This window comes from Amblyomma mixtum, chromosome 6 (genome assembly GCF_055824585.1).
Source record: "Amblyomma mixtum isolate Tamu chromosome 6, ASM5582458v1, whole genome shotgun sequence".
NCBI lineage: Eukaryota > Metazoa > Arthropoda > Arachnida > Ixodida > Ixodidae > Amblyomma > Amblyomma mixtum.
This window is the reverse complement of record NC_143017.1, coordinates 83,912,112-83,928,199: the sequence shown is the minus strand read 5'-3', so window position 1 is coordinate 83,928,199 and position 16,088 is coordinate 83,912,112. Positions and strand designations below refer to the sequence as shown.

The following is a 16,088-nucleotide window of genomic DNA, read 5'->3' as shown; positions in this document are numbered from 1 at the left end:
GAGCCGTGAAATATTTGAGGCTCATAACATCGCAATGCGGGAGCACGTTGTCGGTTGGAAATTTTCAGATCCCACATAATTTTTTTTAAAGGAAAATAAACGACCCGCACTAAATTCCCATTGGCGGCAAGGACTGAAATGAAGATAACTCAACTTTGTCTATAAATAGTGGATTAAAAATTACCCGCTTAAATTAACGCCAAAAATTTCTCATTGTTAACTACGGATTTAGAAGACTTAAAAAATGCTGAACTGGTCGTGATGACCGCCTATATTCTTGCGGTTGTCGAATCATCATAGAACACGTTGTCATTTCTTAAAGGTTGGCACAAGTTTTATAAAACACCCTTTATAGTCATAATACGTATAATGCCACCTGCTATACTCGGCGACAGCTTTTCTTGACAATGAAGGGAAGACTACGGTGGCGGAGCGTCCGTAACTGTGTTGTTTTGCCAAATAGTTCGCCGCATTATGGCAAGCCTAATTATGTGGCGCGTTGCTCACTGCACATTCTCGTTACTCCGTCGCACGGCAGTTGGCGCCATCCTATAAAAGCTTCTTGTAATTAGGCGCAACTAGAAAATTCTATGAAGTCAGGAAAGCTGTTTTTTCTTAACTTCCATCTTTGAAAGTAGGCAGTCACGTTAGAAACATGCCTTAAATATCGATTACTAACAATATTTCATTAAGCAAGAGGTATCCATTAACTGTAAGAAGGAATTCTATTTCGCGATGTAGGAAGCGAAGAGAGGTTACGACTACCTAGTTCCGTGCAATTACCAGAAAAAGTTGTAGCGGAGTACTGTAAGCAAGTATTCCACATCACTTTCAAACTAATGCTGCGTGGAATCTTTGGAGGAGGTGCTCCCTAATCTAGCCCTATAAAGGACAAGTATTGATCATCCGTTTTAGATTGCACGCAGTGTTCTAGAGTGTCGCTGTGATCCTTATAGCTAGTGGAAAGTTTTACACAGACAAAGAAGTCCATAGACAAGTGTTTTACACTAAAAGTATTGACATGAATTACATATTCAGCAGGGCTGGCCTGCGTCATAATAAAAATATAAAACCTCGTGCACATACTAGGCAGCGTCAATGTCGTCGTGGTCAAAGCCAGTGAACATGAAGTTCACGAATTATGGTAGATATCGTAACCTACGACAGTTATTCCTTCCAGGTACATAAATGCGTCTGCATAAATGTTACATCGGAGACTGAAACACGAACTAAGAAGGTGAACGACGCAGAGTAGTGCATAGCGGCAAAGACATGGAGAGAAATATCTAGATCTAAAACCTTGCCATGATTTGGTTATAAATAACTGCGGAAGATGTCGCCACTAGAGCATGCCTCTCCCCTCTTTTTCACTGCATGGCGGCTCTGCGACGGCAGTAAAGCCTATTCCTCAATTCAGAGCTACTTATTCCTTAAATTGCGTTGATTTTATGTGCATAGCTCGCTTAGACCACTACCACCCTTCTGCCTGATGAGGGATGGGAAGAAAAAGGAGCAAGCGCTTCCCCTCACGGTTCATGTCCAGCGTAATAGAGCGCGATGCGGCGACGGTGACATTGTTGTTGCTGGCCTGGCACGTGAGCACCACGAGGAAGTCGGCGCGCTTCAGCTCCCGTATCTCGAAGCTGTTGTGCACGACGTCCCCGACGATTGTGTAGTTGTTATCCACGAGCCGCTTGTCACGCCACCAGGTGACGACGGGACGAGGCTTGCCTGCGCACCAAACGAAACACGAACAGCTGTTGTCGGTCATTTGGTCGCGGTTAGTGAATTATTATGGTTGGTTGGTTATTGGGGTTTAACGACCCGAAGCGAATCAGTCAGGGACGTCGTTGTGAAGGGCTCTGGAAATTTAGGCCACCTTGGGATGCACTGACATCGCAAAGTACACGGGCCTCCAGCATTTCGCCTCCATCGAAATGAAACTCAAGCGGCCGGGATCGAACCCACGTCTTTTGAGGTCGGCAGCCGAACAACATAACCACTCAGCCACCAAGGCGGCCTGAATTATAATGATCCGCCAAGAAGTAAGATTGATCGTTGGCAAATACCTAAGCAATTACAGGCCGGGTAGCTGCAGCCGCACTTTGTACGCAGAGCATTGCTAATGTATTGCTGATGTAATCGATGCAATGTTTGAGTTCAATAAACAAGCTTGAGTTCAATCAACAAGGAATAAGCTGGCTATTAGGAACAGTATTCGACTCTAATCCCAGTCATAGCATCAGCGGAATTACAGAAGCGCACAATATAACGAATCCATATGTTCTAAAGTCGCACATCACGAGGCGGCATATCAGTAATTCAGGGATAGGCAGTCAAAAGTATAATTATTCTGTAAAGAAGGCGTTGTAGAAACATGAATAAATACCATATAAAATATCTACAACAGCCGGACACCGGCTAAATCCTTTCAAAACACAATAGAGAAATGTATGATTAAGAAGGAGATAGAATATATGTGTTGTTATTCAGTTCTCGCCTACAAGATTTGAAGGCACGCTACAAGCGACTCAGGCTATGAGGGATGTGTAGTGAAGGGCTCCGGAAATTTCCACCACCTGAGGTTCCTTAACTTGCACCAACATCGCACAGTGCAAGGATAAAGAGCAATGGACTTAGACAGTTGAGTGCACCCCTTTAGGGGAAAGCCCTCACTAGACCATGCAACAGTCATCCTAAACAGATAGCCAATAATTATTAAATCATCAAGTGCCAAAGCCTAGGGTGGAGCTACGAAGCGCGCCGCAGTGAATTGCTTAGAAAAAATAGACTAATTTCAATATTCATAGCGTCCGCACCGTGCATGACAGTTTAAGTAAAACAATATTGTTGAATTTCACCCCTCTTAATCATAACATAAATGACTTAACGTGAATGTAGGCTTTAGATAATTATGTTGTGAATTTAAATACCAGTTTATAAACCTGGCAAAGCTATAGCAATTTGCGATATGTTGCGAAGTATGGAAGTACGAAGGGTACTTATATATATATATATATATATATATATATATATATATATATATATTGCTACGACGAAGAGGAAGTGGAAGTCGAAGTGGCCTCCCGCGTGAACGGGTCGCACGAAGAAGAAGCGGTTGATGGTGCTTCCTGCTGGTGTTGGTGCTGCCTGCTGCTCGCCGCTGGGAACTATTCACCTACCGCTTGTAAATAAATGTAAATAGTATTTCCCCGTAACATCTTGGTGGAGGTGCTGGGTATCGATCCCAGTACCTCTCGCTCAGTACCTGGCTCCAGGCAATCCCAGTACCTGGCTCAACGCTCCCGGGGCCCACACCACGTGGTTGCGTATGCTAGCCGCCTGCTATCACCTGCCGAGCGAAATTACTCCATTACGGAACGTGAGTGCCTCGCTCTGGTTTGGGCTGTAGCTAAATTCCGGCCATACTTGTTCGGGCGTGTTTTTTCTGTTGTCACGGACCACCACGCCCTATGCTGGCTGTCCACGCTGAAAGACCGTTCTGGGCGTCTTGCCCGCTGGGCGCTACGCCTTCAGAAATATTCGTACACTGTCGTGTACAAGTCTGGACGTCTCCATCAAGACGCTGATTGCCTGTCTCGGTACGCTGTCGAGCCACCTGCTCTCAGTGACACTGACGATATTCCTTCCCTGTTTGGCATTTCTGATCTACACAACATCGCCGAGGAGCAGCGTAAAGACCCATATTTACAAACCATCATTGAGGGCCTCAGCTCTGGAAGCTTGAAGCGCTCCCTGCAGCTCTTCGTTACTAAAAATGATATTCTCTATCGCCGCAACTTCCGTCCTGACGGGCCCTCACTCCTTCTAGTCATTCCCCAGCAGCTGCGGTCTTCTATAATTGCAGAACTCCATGACCTGCCTGCAGCTGGCCACCTTGGTGTGGCACGAACTTACGACCGCATCGCCGTTTCTTTTGGCCTGGATTATATCGTACAGTCCGGCATTACGTCACCAATTGCGACCTTTGTCAGCGCAGAAAGAAGCCTTCGGCACCACCTCCTGGTCTTCTGCATCCTATAGACGTGCCTGTGTAGCCGTTCCACCGTGTAGGGCTCGATCTCCTCGGACCATTCCCGACCTCGGATTCCGGAAATAGGTGGATCGCAGTAGCCACAGACTATGCCACTCGGTATGCGATCACCCGTGCGCTGCCTACGAGCTGCGCGACCGATGTCGCTGACTTTCTTTTGCACAGTCTTATTCTACAACATGGTGCCCCTCGTCAAATACTCACAGACCGCGGACGCTATTTCCTGTCCAGAGTTGTCGACGACATCCTGCGTTCGTGTTCTACCAAGCATAAGATTGCCACAGCATACCACCCACAGACAAACGGGTTAACCGAGCGTTTGAATCGAACATTAACAGACATGTTGTCTATGTACGTCTCCCCCGACCACAAAGACTGGGATCTCGCCTTGCCCTATGTGACGTTCGCTTACAACACCTCCAGGCATGACACAACTGGTTACTCTCGGTTCTATCTCTTATACGGCAGACACGCCGTCCTGTCATTGGACACACTCGTGCCATCCGCTGACCGTCCCGTCACCGCCTTCGCCCGGGACGCCATTGCTCAAGCTGAAGACGCTCGCCAAATCGCCCGAACTCGGCTCCAAGCGTCCCAACAAGCTCAGAAGTCAATGTACGATAATCGCCATCGTCATGTCACCTACGAACCGGGGTCGCTCGTTCTTCTGTGGTCCCCTTCCCGTCGCGTCAGTCTCTCTGAAAAACTTTTGTCTTCCTACCATGGTCCTTATCGTGTTGTGCGTCAGGTCACCGATGTCACGTATGAAGTTGCTCCTCATACACCTGCATCCTCTTCATGTACACCACCCTCCGACATTGTTCACGTTATGCGCCTAAAGCCCTACCACGCCGCTCCTCTATCACCGGCCTAACGCCGGGACGGCGCTCATGCCGCCGGGGGTCATGCTACGACGAAGAGGAAGTGGAAGTCGAAGTGGCCTCCCGCGTGAAAGGGTCGCACGACGAAGAAGAGGTTGATGGTGCTTCCTGCTGGTGTTGGTGCTGCCTGCTGCTCGCCGCTGGGAACTATTCACCTACCGCTTGTAAATAAATGTAAATAGTATTTCCCCGTAACAATATATATATATATATATATATATATATATATATATATATATATATATATATATATACAAAAATTACAGAAAATTTGGAAAGCATTCCGAAAACGCTGCCAGCGCGTTACAAATTTCCCCTTATTCATTGGTACTTTCAGCGCTTTTTGAACCACGCACAGTGACGACAGCAACACCACAGAATGCGATAAGTTGCATATTACAGCGTGCTAACTAAATGTAGAGAGCGCTGAGAGTGTTGCGAAAATGCTAATATTAATTATCGCGATCTCATTGCATCCACGACTGCGTGTCGCAGAGAATGCTTCAGCTTCCCTCTGACGCGAAAACAAAGTTGTTTTCTTTCCCACATGTGCAGTCTTTTGAATGCCCGTTTCGCCCGGGCGCCGCTAATTATCTGTTACGCAAACATCTAGCCGCGTCGAAACCAGGTCCGCAAATAAAGAACCTTGAACTTCAGATGCTTTCTTTTTTAGGGGGCGTCAATATTTGCAAATGAATGAAGCTCAGTGCAAGCGAACTCTCTAGGTGTCTTTGCTTGAAAGCTAACTGATTGCGTCCCGTGAGGACTTTTCGCTAAATATTCAAAATCACGCAAACAGCATCACCAGATGATTTGCCAAGGAATAAGGTCGCTGCATAATGACGAGCATTACAGTACCAAAGAAAGGAAACGAGGCGAGTCAATGCAAAAGGAAAAGCAAGCACAGAAGCTCGGCAAAACCAGAAAGCCACAGTTTTCATAAATCAAGTTAATGAAGCGTGAAGAGCATGCCGGCTCATTTCTTTCTTCTTTGCATTTGGGCGCTGATAAGCATTAAAGCCATGTATCCCAAAATTCCTGCATAGCCATGACTCGCTTTCTGATCTCTCAGTTACCAGCACGCGACTGCATGTCAAACGCTCAGCATTTAAAGCACGCTGAAGACCATAACAAGCTGCAATCTACTTCTTCCAGCCTCTGCCTTCTACATTTTGAGTTTTCCCTCTGCGTTTTTATTCGGTTAAAAGCCTTTATTAGATGTGCCGCAGCAGTTTTATTTTATTTTGTCTCTATATACAACTTTGAAAATCTCGGTGCTCTGCAAGGAATTTTAAGGAAGAGGAACACAGAGAGAGGCTGTCAAAGAAACAGGAATGAAAAAAACATCCCGCTGCAAGATTCATCTAGAGATCAGGATGCGACTGACGTCTCGAAAAGGTTGCCTGTGAGGGGAGATATTTGACACGCCGAGTCCAACAAAAAAATACAGAAGGGACACCGCTGTTTAGTTAGTTACTGGCTACGCCGGATGAACCAAACATATTTTTTTAGGCCTCCGGGGCCAGGAGGAATGACAAGAGGTCAATTTTAGATGCCGCCGCTTCAGAAAAGCGCGCCCAACAGAGGAAACGTTTAGACCTCCGCGAAAAAGAAAATAGCTTAGATTTTTCGCGAGGCGGCCACAAAACGGAATAAAAACCGATCACGGAGATGGCAGCGAACGAGGGGAAATAGAAGGAGGCCGGAGTTGCCTCGGGGTGAGTGAAGAAGCTGGACCGGCAACTGACAGCGCAGTTTGGAAGTTCATAGCGAAAACCAGCAGGCGTGTAAACGAGCCATCAAGACCAGAATGCGCGTGCCGGGGAGAGATGGTGCGAACATGCATTTACGCCTAAAGCGTCAGGACACGGTGGAGTCGTAGATGTGATGAGGGGGCAAGAAGGGGGGGGGGGGGGGGGTGCGCAGTAAGGAGGGAGGAAAGAAGCACCGATGCAAAAGCAATCGGGACCGACTCGGTGAGGAAAGGAAGGAAAGCGCAACAACAGCATTTTCAGAAGAGAGAAAACAAAAATACCATGTAAAAAAAATGGCGAAACGAAACAAGGGTAAGGCTAAACCTGATTCGCCAGACGCGCCGGAGAGGACGACGAAGCAGGAGGCGGAAGTATGCGGAAGGAGAGGAAAGCGAAAGGAGTGACATGAAAGAGAGAATGGCGAAGGGAATGGCAGCAGGAGGGGAAAGAAGAGCGAATGGAGAAAAGCAACAAGTAATGCAGTGAAAAGAACAAGAGTTAGGACGATGGCGGCACGGAGAGTATCAGCATCGGCGCCGCCGAGAGAGTATTTCTCGGCCGGCCGAGCTCACCTCCTTCCACTTGGCAGACGAGCCGGAGATTTTCCCCTTCGTTGAAGCGACCCACGAGTCCCTCCATCCTGCGGCCGTCTTCGTCCACGATGACGGGGTCGCCGGGGGGCACTGCACACGGAGGGGAGAGGGAGACAGTGAGGAGACAGCGAAACGCACGATGCCGAAACGGCGTCCCGTTTCTGTTGCGCACCGCTGACCGCGATGCGACGCGCTCGCCCGCTAGGCATGCGTTAAACCACCGCGGCCCACCCTTCCGCCCACCCTCCCACGGGCATGTATATGTTGTATCCCAGGCGCTCCCTCTTCACATCGCTGGTGCCCCAGGGCAAAAGAGAGCGGTGGGAAGAGCTGGCGATGGGATCAGCAAAGACGACAGCAACAACAACAAGATTGGTTACTGGAACGGAAATTCAGAAATGAAGTTTCGCTTGCCGAAGCGATCTATGCGGTCGTCAGGCGAAAACCGGAAAAGTAGGGTAAACCAAGAACGCTGAAATGTTGAAATCTCGTGTTTTTTTGTTTGTTTAATTGTGGTGCTTGGGGCAGCTGGAGTCAGAGGAGTGAATTACAGAACTGTAATATAACATCGTTCATCTATCATTCTGTGCAGGATTCAACACCTCGTGTGATGTATCAGTCTTAGACCTTTGATCAAGTTAATAAACAACTGCGGTATGGCTGATTATGCAGGCGATCCAGACCAATTAGAAAACTGTTTGTGAGACTGAGTAAATAAATTTCTGTCCAAAGATAGGCCTCTCCGTTGTATTTCTCCTGCAAGGTGGGCGACAAAATATTATGCAAGATACGTTCGCCTTTTGCGCCTTTATCGAGTAGCCACATGAAGATATTTTCGGTTCAGTGTAATTGCGACGTTGATTCTTTCCTCACAGGCCTGTTTTAAAGGACCGAAAACTTTTACTTTAAATACTAAGATCACAGGAATCTGAAAAAAGAAATTTTTCCCCTGTGAAGCCATTTCTACCAGAAATAAAGGAAGACGAGACAAATGCCTCGAAGCGCATTCTGAGTACGCTTGCACCTGCATTACCTATCTATTTTCCTTTCAGGATAAAATATCCTGTGTGGCACTTATGAACCGCAATATTACTGGATGTACACCAAGATACAACACAAAAATAACCAACAACGTGAAGATTTCACTGCTTCGCAATATCATTTTAACCAAACAAAACAGTCTAATGCTCGTGTCTGACTGCCATTACGATGATAAATGAAATAACAAAGAGGGCTGTTTCCTGACCACACTCTTGGCTGGAATAATTCCGCATAAACGAGATATTATACCGCATGCAAATTATGCGCGCTTGTCGTCGCAACCTCTGGCGGTCGATAAAGATACGGAAAATACAGAAAAGAAGAGCAGCGGCTGCATGGCATAGAATGGCATAACCCCATATTTTCGAAGAAATAACAAAGCGAAGAAGACGTCGTATCACAATGGCCAAACGTGGCCTCGACCTCTTTGTTGCTGTTTTCTTTTATTCGTATGTAACACCCGTTCTCCCTTGCCACCAACGCCCCTCTGCCTCCCGCTTTCTCTTACCGCACGAATTCTTCCGCTTAGATATGCAGGTCCGGCTCGGAGCAGCAGCGAAGTGCCGCTGAAGCGCAGCCGTGCGCGCCAGCGTATCTCTTTTCAGCGGCCGCGCGGACCCCTGAAAAACGGCCGCGCGCCCGGAATGGGTCTTCACTCTCGATGACGCCTTTATCCAGCGCTGCCGTATTCCAGGCACGATCTCAAACACGCGTGGGGTGTCCCAAACTAGACTCGTATTATTGTGACTCTCTCTCTCACTCCCACGAGGCCGCATATAAATGTTTCCCGACGAGGCTGCGCAGCGCCTGGGTCCAGACGCACAGGGACGGACAGTTGTTCCGCGTGTGCCAAGTTCGCTTGAAAACGGCGCACAGCTGAGGCACGCGCTCTGCGGCACTGTCTCTCCGCCGTAGCCAGGCGCTGGCTCTAGTTCACGGGGCGCAAGAAGGAACAGCAAACATGCTGTAAAAAAGCTGGGAACTGGCGCACGAAATCTCCTTGCAATACGATGAATCGCGACCTATTCGGGGAGCACATTCGCCTAATTATAAGTTAGCTTCTTAGAGGATTCATCCAACAGCCCGTTATACAACGAACCGTAAGGCTGAATGTTCCGCGTTTCAAAGCGTAAGCTGTTCATGGCAGCCTATCCGCGGCAGACACACGCGTAGCCCTATCGTACTACTTTTGCGACTTGCCTTTGGAGGACGCTGGTACGCTCGCGACGGAAACGGTCGCTGGCGACGCCCTGTTTACGTAAACGCGACCGCTTAGGCACCACGCACTCGCCTCGCTCCACACGTCAAAACAACGGCGCATAGCAGGGGAGCAAGGAAGAGATGAACCAGAGCTACGAGCACAGAAGCAGAGAAAAGTTTAGGTTTATTGGGGTTCAACCTCCCAAAGGGACTCAGGCTATAAGGGACGCCGTAGTGGAGGGCTCCGGAAATTTCGACCACTTGGTGAAATTTCGTCTCTGACGTGTACTGAGATCGTACAGTACACAGGCCTCTAGGATTGCGCCTCCATCAAAATTCGACCGCGCGGCCGGGATCGAACCCATGTTTTTTGGGTCAGCAGCTGGGCGTTGTAACCACTGAGCCACCGCGGCGGGCTGAGAAGCAGAAAGAGCTACAGGGAATTGGACTGGATCTAGGGCTCGTACCATTCGTGTCTACCCCTCGGTGTTTTGTCTTCTGTCACGCAGATTTTGATACTCCATCTACTCGGTGGTGGTGTTGTAAAACATTTATTTGTACTATTTACAGAAGAGGTATTTCTTGGACCGTGCCGGTAGGGTCCGGCCCTCACAATCAGTAGGAGGGATCCCTAGTCCGGGACCCCTGTGGCCTCCGCGGCGGCCCGGGCTCTTGTCACCAGGGCTCGTTGGTCCTGGAGAGTTGAGCAGCCGAGCAGGGCAGCCTCCCAGCTATTCCTCTCGGGTGGGGTGGGAGTGGGGTTGGAAAGCAGGATTGGCAGGGCATGCCCACTCGGCGCGGCTGAGAGTGAAGCTGATGGCTAAGTCTAGACAGCTGGGCTAGTTCGTGCTTTGTAACACTATGACTCAAATTTCCTGCGCACATAAACCATACGGACCGAGGGACAGTATAGACGACGGGCGCTGGCATGGTGTCTACCGGCTCTCTGTGCGTGTGTTTTATGTGTGTTGCAAAGATTAGTCCCAGCTTCGCTGGGACTAATCTTTGCAACACACATAAAACACACATAAAAGGAGGTCGAAGCCGTGTAGGTATATTTCCCTGCCGGAGCATGTCGTTTGATTCGGGCCAGGAGAAACTGCGGCGGGTACAACGGCAAGATCACTCCCACACCTGCATCAAGATATTTCGTATGCGCTGCATATTCAACGCACTTTCGTGCCGATGGACGGCTCGATGCTGATTGCGTTTTCCAAAAGGTCGCGCTCAGCGCTATTTACCCAGTTTAGCGGAAGTATCGCGTGCTTTTGAACCTGTTATGCTTCTAACTGCCGCTGTCGGCGCGCCGCTGGTGACCTCGGCGCCAGAACGGAGGAAGAACCGGCTACAGTTTTTTTTTTGGTTTTACACTTTAACGCTCTGCGTCAATAAACTGCTTGCCAGATTCTTAAAATTTAGTCGACGCCGGCCTTTTCTACGACGATCAGGATTAGCGAGTCCAAAGAAAACGTCTGCGCAATTTCGGCGAAGGTGGGGCAAGAACTCGCAAATTTTATCGAGTGCAAATGGTCATTACTGTAGTTGTGGCAATAATAACTTGAAATCTAGGATTGCTTAAACTGCACGTCGAGCGCACAAAAAGTATGAAGTACAGGTGCGATTCGGACTGCCAAGCAGTGCTAAATGCAAATAGCAGGAGTCTTAGGTGTCGCTTGTGGGCAACAAATTTCGCCATTTAGTTAAGGAAAGCAGTCAACGAAAACATCTCTGGATAAAGATATTTGAAAAATTTTCATAATCGAGGAAAGTAGACTCAATTAGCGGGAAGCGCTGGCCCAACGTTAAGTCACTAACGCGGTAATTGAACGTTTTCAAGCATACGATCGCATTATCGACGTTACTTGCAGCATAATGACCGCAGCGGTGGCCTAGTGGTTTGAGGATCCCTCGCATGCGGGAGGTATGGGGTCCGATCCCTAGTGTCGCCGAGTACCCTGCGGTGATACAGTGGGTACAAGCTTTCCCCTGGCCTGGTGCTCGGCTTCTTTAGGTGAAATGCTTGGGAACCCCACCTTGATAAAACGAAGACACCTTGTGTCATAGCGCTATTTGTACCCAGATCCCCTTGCGCCAGAAATATTCAGTCATCATCATCTTGCTGTGTGATCGTATTGCGTAGGTAAGTAAAGCTAGAACCGGTGCGCAAAAAAAAAAAATATTTAAGGTAAGGATCGCTCATTTTGCACTTTATGCCATGCCAACGAGCAGTAGCTGTTTGTACACCGCTATTTAAACAACAGTAGCTGTGGGGCGCAGTCTTCGTAATCAGCGCCCTGCAGGGATAATTTCTCGCCGGCACAGTAAATGTTAAACGGTGTGCTATTGCAAGGACCTCTCATGTAGCGAATGCACGAGTTATTTGCTTAACATGCAGCAGAAAAAAAGCCAACAGTCCATAGCTTTGGGATCTAGAGCAGTAGTGCTGCGGGGATGTGGGCGGGGCGAAATGTAGACAGCAGCGGCGATTGGTCGGTGTACTCGGTGAATCATTCGAGCCGGGATGGCTTCTTCAGAATAGTTCCACCAACATAAAATAATGTATATTTGACTCACGCGCACAGATACAGCTCCGCAATCGTGAATGCAGCCTAGGACGTTGTTGCCATATTCGAGACTTTTCTGCTCCTTTCATGTCGCAAGTTTTACTCTAGTGACGCGTTCCGCTAATTTGAGTTTTTAATTATCGAACCGACAGAGTAGCTGCACAGAACTTAATCCCTGTTTGGCAGCCAAGTGCCTCCGCTTGCTGCATTACCGACTACCATTCCCATAGCATATACCTGTATATAACACGCTGTAAGTGCATACGCTTCAATTACACAGTTGGAACCCGTCGAATTTTATTTGCTAGACAATCTCAAGCCGGCCGCTACGACCAAGGCCACCTCTCTGAGGATCAGTACGCTACCGTATAATGCTGAAGTCTTTGAGAAAGAAAACAAACAGGATATAAGTTTTATTTCGATGAAATAAAAAAAAATTTTTCGAGCGTGCGCTGTTTACGGTGTGCATTGCAAGCACCTCAACACATCGAACAACGTGCAACCGACGACGTATGATGAGTATGCCCTTGCGTCGGCAGAGATCGATGGTGCGTGTTTTTTTTTATTTGTCCAGTTTCTTGTTAGTCTAGATAAAAGATTGTCAGATCTGCAAACTATTCGCAAAACAAACAAACAAACAAAAATCAATTTAAAATTAACTCTGAGATCAAATGAGGTTGAATTTTGAGGAACTGCAATTTGACGTAAGATGATCAAAAAGCCGTAAGGAGTTTATATTAGAAAATTGAGCGTCATTGCCACTTTGAGCGCCTACCAATTGAAAAACTCTACCGATACATTCGATCCGCTCCTTTTAAAAGTAAATTCTGTGTCCCGTCTTTTAGGAAATGCCTCGAATAAAAGGCATGAAGAATGCAAAAAAACGAAGAAAGACACACATGGCTACCCCGCTAGCCCGCAAAAAGTATGCGATCATTGCAGTATGCATGAATGCATGTAAAAAAGCAAAACAAAACGAACGCAGCCGAAGTATAGTGGATATGTTTGTCATCGTGCAGACTATTTGTGTCCATGTGGTATTTAGAGATAATTATCGCATCTCTTTAGGCAAAAAATATCTCGGCAACAGGACTATCATGCTCGTGTGAAACTTATGGTTAAATGCCTGAAAAAAGGCTTTAGTAAACTCAGCATTTTTCTTTAGCGCATGCATATTAGCCACCCGCTAGAGCTGAAAGACAGAACTGCTTTTTAAGTTCCCGCAAGAACACATAGTGGTGTACAAAAACGAAAGCGATTCTATAAAGATGATTGGCATGCTAATGCTGAAATAAACGTTGTTCTCAATTCTTTCCCTGTACAAGCTAAAATCAGGATAAGAAAGTCTCAACAAACAAATCTTCTTCCCGAACCGGACACATGTTTGCCTGAACTTCGTCAGAGTAATCAGCTTCAGTTGCCTGAAACCGGAGGAAGGATTAAATGCGCTTGAGTCAGGCGACTACATTATTACCATCGCCGGCGATTGCGAGTTGCCGCTGCTTATCCCTCTGCTCTTTGTAAACGCCTAAAAGCTTACTTATTCGCGGAGAAAAGAAGTCAGTTTGTATACGGAAACGCGCAAAAGTATTCATATTATTTATACCGTTTATCACTGTGAAAATATGAGTTTTGAATATCTTAATTACCCGCTCCAAGCAAGATGCAGAGGACGTCAGGCAGATGTGGAGAAAAGAACTTGGCATTGGGCTTTTTCAACGCCCACAGGAAAATGATGCCACTAAGCAGTATTTTATGCTGAGATTATAACAATGTGAGTAAGAAAACTTATAATGACTTGCAATATTCGTTCCGGCTTCTAATTATAACGCTTCAGCGCAGTCAAGGCAACATCGCCGAGAGGTTGAACACGTACAGGGGATACATTGTGGTTAGAGAGGAAGAAATAAAATTAAGACCAGGCCACGAGAGCCCGGAAGACGGAGATTGCGGTAACAGCGGACAAGACCAGGCCACGAGAGCCCGGAAGACGGAGATTGCGGTAACAGTGGACAAGAGAGCTGACAGGCGTCGCGCGAAGACTCTGGGATCAAAACAGCCAGTCGTACTCGGCTTTGTAACAGCAACAAGGAAAATGATCTCTTTTTTCCGCCTCCCCCCCCCTCCAAACGCTCATTTTCAGTGGAGAAGGGCTGCTGGTGCGCCGGCAAACTAAACAAGGCTCAAGTCCCGCTCACAGCCGTCAGAGAACAATCCGAAGTAACAACTCCTGCAGAGCCAATCTTCACCGCAATGCTCGGCACGGACAATTCGCCGCCGACTGAATAGAAATATCTTGCGAAACAAGGTCTTTCGAAACGACCCCAGAAATAATATATATGGGGCAAGAACAGGCCGAGCTAAGATGCCTTCGCTTCCCCGGGCGGATTGGAGTTGTCTTCAAACGCGTGTGTTGTTTCGCGGAGAGTCCAATGAGCTCGTTATCGAGGTCAGACCCAGAACTGGGGTTGTTTACTAGAAGCATCGAACGCGCGATGAGAAGCTATTCGCAAACCGCAAGTTGCACGCGAGGGCCGATCTGAATCAACAAGATCTGTAGGGGCTGGATTTTATCATTATTAGGCCTATTTTTTTTTTTTCATTTTAATTAGAGAGCCTTACAGAAGTTAGCGGTAGCTTTCCATTAGATGGATGAATCACTTTTGGTCAAGAGAATGTCGACTGGGGTCTGACGCCTGAGCTGCAGTTCAATTCATTGATTCATTATGAGGCATGAAATTCATTCAGATCTCATTCTCGGCAAATTAATTCAAAATTAAGCGGGAACCGCGGCGAACCTGGCTTTTGAGTACGACGCTGGACCTCAGGTACAACATAAAGCACAATTTATCCGAAATTCGAAAAACTTCTTTGTCCGAATGAGATCCAGCAGCAAAACAACCATCTTGGAGCGGGATTAGAGGCATCGCCAGCGTAAAGAAAGCCAGCGATGTCTTTCGTCTGCAGATGCATGAACCACTTGGTCACTGCTGTTTTTTTTTTTTCCTTGCCTATGTTCACGTGCTAAAAATCAAAGGAACACAGACCAATACAAGAATGACTGTACACGGTTCAAAAGTGTGGAAGCCCTACTTAAAGTGACAAGCCATAACTGAAAATCTCCTAATATTTAAACAGCCTTAAATGAATCACAAACATCTGCTCTGAAAGAAAGAGCGGAAAAAGTTCGACGGTGGCATTTCTTTTTTAAGCGCGGAATGATATCTGTTTTGTTTTTTTGCAAATTACTAATCAATGGTACGGACTGAGTGTGTTGCATTTTGCCATTCTTAATGGGCAGAAGTTGGATAGATTGTATGCCGAATTCTTATGGGATTCTTCGCGAGAAAAACGAAGCTGCATGAATCTATTCTGACTGGTCCAGGAAGGAGGGCAAAGTTTATCTCTTTAGTTCATTTAACATACCGTAAACCATTTAGTTTTCTTTAAGGGGAGAACTATTCTCATTTACTTAAATTAGCGGCGCTAAGTTAAGAACAACTACTACTGGCATTTTATGGCAGCTCCCAACAGCATGCCGGGACGGTTACATGGTCATTTAAGGGAAGTTGCTGCTGCCTGTGAGCTATTACGTGGTAGGTTTTACAGAAAGTATTTTATTGCGGTGAACGGAAAATTGTGATCAAAGAACATCCTCGACATTGTTTTTTTTTCCTGTTCCCTTCACCCTGGCTTTGTACGGACCAGAAAATGAAGAAGGCTCTTTAAGACACGCAAAGAAAATGCACATGAATACGGAGCTGAATTTTTCTCGTTAAACTCCATACAGGGGCTTCTGATGTTGAAACATGGTTGGAAGAGAACGAATATTCCTTCCTTGGGGAATGCGCTATTTCATTTGTAGAAATACAGAAACAGTACAACACACCTTCTTGGACGGCAGGGAAAGGCAGTTCGTCTGAGACAGCTTAAAAGGAACTTTTAAAAAGAACCCACCGTATGTAGTTAGGGATATGGTTCCTCCTGGTAGTAAACGATGA

The 16,088-nt window shown here is 47.0% G+C and overlaps 1 protein-coding gene across 1 annotated transcript in view; it reads right to left on the bottom strand.

Moving 5' to 3' along the window:
* Positions 1-16,088, bottom strand: part of LOC149339575 (neural cell adhesion molecule 2-like) — a 218,744-nt gene that overhangs the window by 22,617 nt on the left and 180,039 nt on the right. Inside the window, exons 3-4 of the mRNA XM_089550517.1 lie at positions 7,262-7,372; positions 1,531-1,731 (exon numbers count right to left, since the gene is read on the bottom strand). Coding sequence (XP_089406643.1) covers positions 1,531-1,731; positions 7,262-7,372 — 312 coding nt within the window. The remainder of the gene's footprint in view (positions 1-1,530; positions 1,732-7,261; positions 7,373-16,088) is intronic.